Raw genomic sequence first — 9775 nt, 5'->3', positions numbered from 1 at the left:
AAAGAAAACAAATGAATAAAATTTATTTTGAATTTAATGAACTCAGAACAACTAATTCATAGTGTAGATGAAAGTTTATCTCGCAAATTTAATCATTGCAGGATTATTGTATTGCCCAGACACAGCACAAAATATTTATCATTGATATTTACAAATATTCTAAAAATTTACCTTTAAAAATTATATAATAAAGATTTTATAAAAATTTTTTGTAAATGTTTATAAATTCATCTAGAAAAAATTATTGAGCACTAAGAACTGTTTTCGACCAATAATGCTGTATTCATTATTTCAATTTGTTATTTTTTATAAAAATTTTGAAATAATACAAAAATCATTATTATTACGATATGTAAAATATATTTTTACAATGTATTGAAATATATTGAGGAAAGTTACCAAAACTGACATATTATTTTGTTTTTGGATAATATTGAACAAAAGCTAAAAATAAAACTTAAAAAATGTAAATACAACTACCCTAGCAGCAATTTGCTGCAAGACTACAAATTTTGCAGCACTTGACGTTGATCTGCTTCCTCATTCTGTTCAAGTTCTCCGAAAGATTCTGTAAGGCAGATTCTTTCAAAAGAAACTTGCATATATCTGCTGCAAGAATTGCAGCATTCTGTTTACAGACTACAGTTAGAGGAAGAATCTGCTTCAATTAAATTCGATTTCTGCAGCAAGCCATTTCATCAGCAAACAAAGTTCGTTTGTTTGTACATTGCACAAATCTTGCTGACAGACTGGAACAGACAGTATGGAAAATAATCTTTTGCGCATCTGATTCAATTTTGCTGCATTTAACTGCACGCAGATTTTGTCGGATTCTGCTCTGCAGAAAATGCTACTAGGGTGCCTTCTATCAAATAATAGTTTTTATAAAACTATTTTGTATTTCGTAATAATTAATGTTTTAGCAATATAATCCAAAAAAAGAGTGAGAAATTAGGCTCTAAAACTGGCACACTAGACAAAATTCAAACACGGTCCCGTTGTAGAGAAGTTAATTATGAAATAAATTGATAAAGTAATAAAATACGTTTTTATGTATTAAAGAACAAAGTTTGTAAAGTTAAAAAGCTATTGAAATATAAAATCGCTGTGTATCGTAAACGGAAAAATGCATTATACTGATTATACCAGCACACAAAGAAATCTTGTGGAGAAACAAAGTGGCAATTGCTGCTGCTAAAGCAGCCGCTCGTAGCGGCTATGCTTCCCCATTCCGGATACCTTACACGGATTTTTTCGCAATAGCTATAATATCACAATATATAACAAGTTCAAAGCCTCGAGAAAGCAACTTGTGAAACAGGCACTCAACACGCCGCATTGTACTAGCAAATTTGCCATAAATACCATTCAATAAAAATTGAATTTTATTTTTAGATTAAATAATAAGTAGATCGGTTTGTTTTATTTGCCTAATTTTGTACTTATTTTCTAGGATCCTTGCGGTCTTTTATAAAAAAATGATAAGATTAGATGGAAAGATTTTCTTATGAAAAATACACCCAACTAGTGTCCAAAATGATACTCTATTGAGTGTTAACTCTCAAGTTGGAGGTTTATTTGAGAGTTAACACTCATTTGAGTATCGTTTCGTACACAAGTTGGGTGTATTTTTTGTAAGCGAAGAATGTATATTATTTAATATTAAATTATTATTAAATAATAGCGAGAAACATAGCGCATTTGTTGAAGCGCTGGAAACATCATAAAAATAACCAAGAGATTAATTCCGTATTATAAAATAAGTTAAGAGAGAGTTCAGTTTGCAGTTGTTCCAGGAAGAAATCCGGGATTTCGGGCTCGAGAAATCGCTCCTGATACGCGGGGATCATGAGGAGCAAAGAGGTAGCAGGAAGTAAACTAGTACTTACCCCATTTTATTCACTTCCTACTTTACCGACTCTCGATGACGGCGCCATAAATAATCGAGCGTCGATAAAGTAAGAAGTAAATCACACTCGATTATCTATGATGAACGCCGTTATCAAGAATCGGTACAGTAGGAAGTGAATAAAATGGGGTAAGTACTAGTTTACTTCCTGCTACCTCTTTGCTCCGCATGATTCCCGCGTATCAGGAGCGATGTCTCGAGCCCGAAATCCCGGATTTCTTCCCGGAACGACTGCAAACTGAACTTTTTCCTACCTTATTTTATAATATAGACTTAAATCTCTTGGTTATTTTTATGATGTTTCCAACACCTCAACGAATACGGAATGTTTCTCGCTATCATTTAATAATAATTTAATATTAAATAATATTAATATATATATATATATATATGTGTGTGTGTGTGTGTGTGTGTGTGTGTGTGTGTGTTGTGTGTGTGTGTGTGTGTGTGTGTGTGTGTGTGTGTGTGTGTGTGTGTGTGTGTGTGTGTGTGTCCTTAAACTTTTTTATCTATATATAATCTTATCATTTTTTATGTAAGACCGCAACAATTCTAGAAAATAAGTACAAAATTAAGCAAATAAAACAAACTGATCTACTTATTATTTAATCTAAAAATAAAATTCAATTTTTATTAATTCTATATATATATATAATATTCAAATAAATCACGTAAGAATACATATATATATATATATATATATACACACACACACACACACATATATATATATATACATATATGTATGTATGTATGTATGTATTATGTACATATGATGTGTATTTTAATCATATGGAATTTTAATATATACTAGAGACACAAAAAATATGAAAAAAATTGTTACAATAAAGTATCACGAAAATTAAATATTTGTATAAGCTTGTATTTTGTCTTTTTATTAAAAATTTAAATTTTAAATTATTTTATCTATCAGTGATCTATCTCAACTATTAATATACATATATTTATCACAAACTTATTCTCAAAATTTAATCGAGCTCTTATGTGAAATTATTATGTAATAAGATTGAAGAAACTTCTTAATCACAATTTTTCCAGGAAGGAATCGTCGAACTTTACCTCAATAATAATTCAATGCTGCTTCATGGTATATTCAGTCCTTATATTGCCTTTTCACATACATGCTTGGATACTCCACGTTACACACATAAACTTGGATACATCGCGTTAGAACACAAAGTACGTTACATGTTATCTGTAATAATACCTTGCTTAGTATCATTCACTACTGAGTAAAAAAATAAAAAATAAATTGATTATTACGACCCCGCAACACTATACCATTGGGGACGGGCATCATTAAAAGTAAAGACGAAGAAGCTTTTGATTGTTCATCTATAACCTATAAGCGAGATGGCAACCACGAGGAACAAGTAAGAATGTTTAATGTTTATATAAACATAAACTCGATTAAAATGTCGTGATAGTAATCACTGAATAGTTAATTTCTTCTTATCTTTATTTACAGATTAGAAGATTGCGAGGTATGCGGTGAGGCTAAGGCACTGTACACCTGTCCGAAATGCGAGGTTAGAACGTGTTCTCTCAGGTGTGTCAACGTCCACAAAAAGGAGTTGGAGTGTGACGGAATTCGGGATAAAACCAAATTCGTCCCCCTAACGTCGTTCACCGACTTGGATTTACTGAGTGGTAAGAAATAGTCGATCTTTTCTCTGTCTAAGTTGTATGGCTTAAGACTTGACATTTAATCTTTTACAGATTATCGCTTTCTCGAACAAGTTAGCAGATCAGTTGATATCAAAAAGAGAAATCCAGAAATGAAATACACGCGTCATATTACTAATCTACCAGTGGTATATCTTCTCTTTTACTTACATTATTTGAAGATACAGAGTTGCTGTATATCTATGTATTTCCTGGTGAAAATTTTTTCATATAATTTTTCAAAATTTCTGTACACAATTTGTAACATTATTAGAAAATTTCTCAGATATTTTTTTAATAAATCAAAACAGTTTTCAAAAATAATTTAAAAAAATCTAAATATCTTCTAGTATAATCTGAATATTTTTTTCACATTTTTTTAAAGAGAGGTCAATATCTAAAATACTCGTAAAGATATTTAAACCAATCTGAACTACTGAACACAGATATTTGTGCTAGTATTTAACATATTGTGTTGCCACATTTTATCTAAGGTTACCAACTCCAATTAGCTTGATCTTCCAATTAAATTTAAGAACTAGCGATCATTAACTAACGTGAAATTGATCATATTATTTTGTTTTTATTCTAAGAATTTCTCATTTTATAATTGCTAAAAAAAATCTTACAAAATCTGAAAAAATATGAATACATATGACAAAGTCTACATCACTTGTATATAAGGCTTTATAGATATCAATTTTCATGTTTTCTAAGATTTCTCATTCTATAATTTCTGAAAGAAAAAAACTAAAAAAAATGTGAAACAATTTAAAGCTTTTTTTCAAAAATCTTCATAAATTTAAAATATGAAAAATTCTGAGAGAAAATTTTCATTACGATTGTATCATCATTGTATGTAAATAAAAATTTTGATACAATGATATGCAAAGACACTACATTGTAACACTGAATCATTTAAATACACAAGTTTGTATCTTAAAAGTGCTACTGTCATATTTTTTTTCAGCATTTACATAAGCTGAGATATGCTGCGTCTTGTAGAAAAGTGTCCCTGTTATTTATGCCCCAAATCTTTAATCGACATAAGGAGAATACTACATATCTTAATTGGAAGACCAACAAATTGTTCTGGCGTCTAGAATGGATTTTTCCACAAGCTGAAAATACAAAATGCATAATGGACAGGTATAAACCAATAAATTATTTCTTAAAATTGAGATATTTTTTAAGCAATACATAATAAGTCATATATTAATTATAGAGCTCTAGACAGCGTAAGATTATCAACATTGGTAGAACAAGTTTTAGATCCAGTCTCTTCAACAGATAAAGCTGATATCGAAAAATTGAATACCACAATGGTTTTAGCTGATAAACTGCAATTTTATAGAGCAGTTGGATTAAGTGGTATCAAAGTTTTTTTAAAAGCCGAGAAAATAAAAAAGGCAAATTCTAGGTAAAGAAATATTTAAAAAATTTTTTAATCTTTAATTTAAATTGCTCGTTGTAATTCCTTAATTTTTAGATTTTATGATTTGGATCTTACACTTACATTGAAAAAAAATTTGGAGAATAAAACTATAATAGAGTTTCCAACATTACATGTCGTTATGAAGGATCACTCGAATATATACGAAATTATAGACACTGGTAATATTATTAATTACATCATCATCAATATATTATTTTAGATTTGTACGTAATTATCTGTGCATATTATTATCTAGATGAAGAAACGAGTGACACAGAGTGTACAAGTCGAGAAACGAGGAAAAGATACAATGATGATAATAGATCTAATAAGAACAAAAAAGATAAGTCAGTAAATTATTTTTTCAATGATTTTTCTGGTTCTGATGATGAAAAAACAGACAATAAATTAAAAAGGAAGAAACAGTCGCTTGATATACCAAATTATGAAGAGTTAATAAAAATGTGAAAATTTATGTTCATTATTATAAATGTTTACTTATATAGATATTTTTATTGTAAATACATCACCATTATAATTTTAATACAGATGAAATACATACAAATATAGTGGCATTAACCTTTTCGGTAATACGGAATAGTACCCTACATAGCTGGAATAAAAATAGTAATTCTTACTCTGAGCGCATATGCGCGCCCACAGACCAAAATGAGCTTCTTATTTCAAGTGCCAACAGTATTAAAAGGGTTAATGACATATAGCCATTTATATAATATATTTTTTTCTTTAATTGGTTCTTTTTCTACTGATATATGTATATATACACACATATTTATATATATATATATATATATATATATATATATATATATATATATATAGTCAGTAGATATATAGATATATGTATATCTGCGTATCACCCAAAAATACAACCTCAAAATAATATATACATTATTAATAAATATTTTTTCTTAAACCTATATTTTAACTCGGGATTTCACAAAGAATCAAACTACGCAATTTAAAAATGTAGAAATGATAAATACAATAATCTCTAGTTTTATCAGTAATAAAAGTTCATAACATCTCATTTGAAAAATTTATTTCCTTCCAGTCAGTAATTTAAAGGCAATTTATTTTTTACCATAAACAAACTACGGAAATAGATTACACAAATATTTGCTACATATATTAAAAAAGTGTTCATACATTTTGTATTATACAATATACATACATTTTTTTGAGAGATTACTAGATCCTTTACGTAAGATTACTAGAACAACTCAACAGAAATAATGTAATAAAAATTGTATATATTTTTATTTCTACATAACAATAATGTAATTTTTGTTATTGAATACCACTAAAAAATCGTAAATATTTTGTTATATAATTATATACTATTTTTTATAAACATAATTTTTACATAGACCAGTTTGAATACATGAATATAATTGTTTTTGTGCAATTTTTATCTTGTACATAAAATTTTAATTTTTCTCTTCTATAAACATAAACGGATGTTGGAATCATGAATAATCCACAATTGGCGCGAGATGAACGAAAATATTCTATCTATTCTTAAAAATGGAATATCTTTGATGTGTATCATTGAAGTTTTTCTACTCGTGTTATTTAACTAAAGAATAAAGAAATATAAAAGGAAGACCAAAAATGCAACAAGACCAGCAACAGCTTTCACATACATTGATTTACTGTTTAGATGTCTCGCATCTTTTTTATACTTCTGCGACAGCATGGATAAATTTTGTGTCTTTGTATCCAATTCTGCAAGATACAATTAATATGATTAGTATACATAGATATTTACGTTTCTGGCGCTTTAAGGAAGTATAATCGATACAGATCTCAGCAAAAACTGACTTATATTATTAAGTACATAATAATTGTTGGAATTTTAGAATGTGTTTGGATTCCATGAGATCATTATTGATTTTAACTGCATAAAACAAAATTAATGAAATATTTTTTAATAATTAATCGTTAATAAGACGTCACATACTGCTAATGCATATTCTTAATTTTACCATTAAAAATATTATACTGTACAATTAAACAGTTAATTGCGACGTTTCAATGCATATTATTGTATATTTCAATACTTATTTTCACCTAAAATCCCACAGTTTAGTTTTTAATTCATAACTCTTTGTAACAATTTTTTGAAATTATTTTCCAATAGTGTTACCAAATTTGTTGTTATATTTCATTATATTTTCTTCATCAAAAATCTTTCATTCATAGATATACTTTTATCACTTATATATGAAGAAACTACATGATGAAAGAAATTGAATTATTTACAATTCAAAAAAATTTGCTCTGTTTATATAATTTGTAGATATATCGAAGCATTTTAAAAAGTAATGAGTATATGCATCTGTCTTAAGATGCCATGTATAAAATTCTAACTTAAGCTTTTATTTTCTTAGAAATTACATGGTTAATTAGTTTGAAATTTTAACATATCAGTTTTTCTTTAAATAATATTCTATATTATTTAATTTGTAAATAGATCAAAGCTTTTTTATTTTTCAATGATACTTCCTTAGGTAAACAAAATGATTTTATACCTGAGAGTACAGTCCCCCTTTGTAAAACATCGTCAATATTTTGTACCATGATTCTTTGCACATCTTGCAACTGGGTGTTAAGCGTGTTCAAATTCCTCCGAGATCTACTGTCTGTGAAAATCTTCTTGGCTTTCTGAATGTATGTATCTAAGAAATGAATGATATCAATATGATGCAATACATTCAACAGCATTAATGTTCATAATTATCTATGGCGTACCAAATTCAATAAAAGTATAAGGCCTGGTCACTGTATTTACACGTTTACCATACTGAGCATGAAATTCTTGCGCTATGTCTTCCAGATAACTGTAAGCTATGCGTGTACTGTAATTTCTTTCGCACAATACCAGATAACACACCTCATTTTCGATTAAATAGCTGCAAACAAAGTATAATATAAAACTGTTGTAATAAAATCAGAATCATATCTAGCTTTTTCTGTGTCTTGAACAAAGTTTTATTTTATGATCTTTTAACTACTTGACTGACATTGGCACGTTTTTTGAAAGATAAAAGTAAAATTAGCACAATTTTCTTTTGTAAATTGCATAATTAAAACAATAGCGAGTATATTATTGATAATATTACATCATTTTACATGTTTGTAACTTTCTAAAACTGTTTTGTTTATATTTCTCCTCTTTCATATTTTTCTCATAATGTGGTTTGAAACTTAAAATTACTGTGCAGAGTAAAGCAGATCATTTTTATAATTACACAAATTCCAGTAAGATCATCGGTCTTTAATAAGTATCTCATTGGTGGTTTCAAACTTAGGTTACAATCAACGCTACAAATGCTTCAAAGCATTTTTTGATTAGTCAATTTGTAAAAAATTCTTTGTTTCAATTGGTTAAAGATGTTCTGGCTATACAATCCCAGACAAAAGTTACTTAAATTTGAAATTGATGAAATTCTATGTTTTTATAACTGAAGACATGCTGGTATCGTGTATAGGACTTAAATAATGCCCATTAACATAATATTTGGCACTACAAATGAATATATTTGTATATTTTGCAATTTTTGCGATCATCGACAAAAAACTTTTTGTACATGAATTTTACCTGAAATTAACTGTAAGAAATGAAAGACCTAAACGCATATTGATAACATTTAATGTATATCAGACATCAAATGATACAAAAATTGATAGCCAATTTTTTAATAGTAAAGACTTAAAAATACACACACCACACAGTGATGAAATTTTAAATTTGAAAATATATCTGACAATTTTTTAGTCAATTACATTTTAGGACTCTTCTTCGTCCTGGACCCTAAGCCTGTGCCACTACCTAGTTACAGCTCTTAAATAAAATAAGGGAAAAAAATTTGCCAACGTCACTTACTGGAAAAGATATGGTCCAGTTTCAAGGGTACACCTTGTCGGAGATTGAGGGCCTAACTTTCTGAACAGCATCTTTGCTTGATTCTGATACTCCACAATATTCTTACCATCCTGCAACACAAAACAGAACATGACAAACTCATATATTATCTAATAAAATATATTAAAATATTAAAATATATTAAAATATATTAAAATATATTAAAATATTAAACGAGATTGTCAATCTAATTTTCGGTTTGCTTTGAAAACCCAAACTTGAGGAAATAAATTTCAAGATCCCCTCTCCCATATCTTCAATAATGACTTCCGTCGACGTATCGAGTTAATTGCAGAAGCAAAGTACGATGCTTGAAAGTGAGGTGACGTTTCACTTCATAGCATATTTCTAACCTGCTCGTTGTCTTGCATGGTGGCCGCCAACGGCAGACCATCCGCCACTCTCGCGATTATCGTGAACAGAACCATTCTATCGAGATCTGTTCAACGATCCCGTGTGAAACGACCGAGAAGATATTAGTCGCACAATCGTCGTCGCACCACTCCACGATTTCAACGTCCGCATACCATTTGCACGTAACTTGATGTAACTTGACTGGCAGTAGTGGCAATCCGGCACTGGTTGGCACCGTTGGCACTGGTCACCGACACTGACACCCGACGGCCGACACTCGCCGATGTGGCCGCCGCGCATCCACCATCCACTCTCGACTCACCACGTCAGTCAATCCGGTCGATCCGCGCGCCGATCGCTCGAGGACACTCGAGGAACGATCGCGCTTATCCGTCGAGCAGACGAACGGAGACGAACGGCCGACAAAAGTACGTTCTACGGT

The 9775-nt window shown here is 29.5% G+C and overlaps 2 protein-coding genes across 2 annotated transcripts; one reads left to right on the top strand and one right to left on the bottom strand.

The window, feature by feature from the left end:
• Positions 1–2975: 2975 nt before the first annotated feature.
• Positions 2976–5768, top strand: LOC105204449 (box C/D snoRNA protein 1). Its single transcript, XM_011173528.3, has 7 exons — positions 2976–3303; positions 3399–3580; positions 3650–3744; positions 4566–4744; positions 4821–5015; positions 5085–5209; positions 5287–5768. The coding sequence occupies exons 1-7, from the start codon at positions 3284–3286 to the stop codon at positions 5496–5498; spliced, it is 1008 nt and encodes a 335-aa protein (XP_011171830.1). The 5' UTR covers positions 2976–3283; the 3' UTR covers positions 5499–5768.
• A 339-nt stretch (positions 5769–6107) lies between these two features.
• Positions 6108–9764, bottom strand: LOC105204447 (vesicle-trafficking protein SEC22b). The gene is made up of 5 exons (XM_011173521.3): positions 9333–9764; positions 8941–9050; positions 7806–7966; positions 7586–7732; positions 6108–6779 (listed from the first exon to the last, which is right to left on the bottom strand). Exons 1-5 carry the CDS (start codon positions 9405–9407, stop codon positions 6631–6633), a joined length of 642 nt encoding a protein of 213 aa, XP_011171823.1. The 5' UTR covers positions 9408–9764; the 3' UTR covers positions 6108–6630.
• Positions 9765–9775: the final 11 nt, after the last annotated feature.

This window comes from Solenopsis invicta, chromosome 6 (genome assembly GCF_016802725.1).
Source record: "Solenopsis invicta isolate M01_SB chromosome 6, UNIL_Sinv_3.0, whole genome shotgun sequence".
Lineage (NCBI taxonomy): Eukaryota > Metazoa > Arthropoda > Insecta > Hymenoptera > Formicidae > Solenopsis > Solenopsis invicta.
The sequence above is the reverse complement of the archived record's forward strand: the minus strand, read 5'-3'. Positions and strand labels throughout refer to the sequence as shown.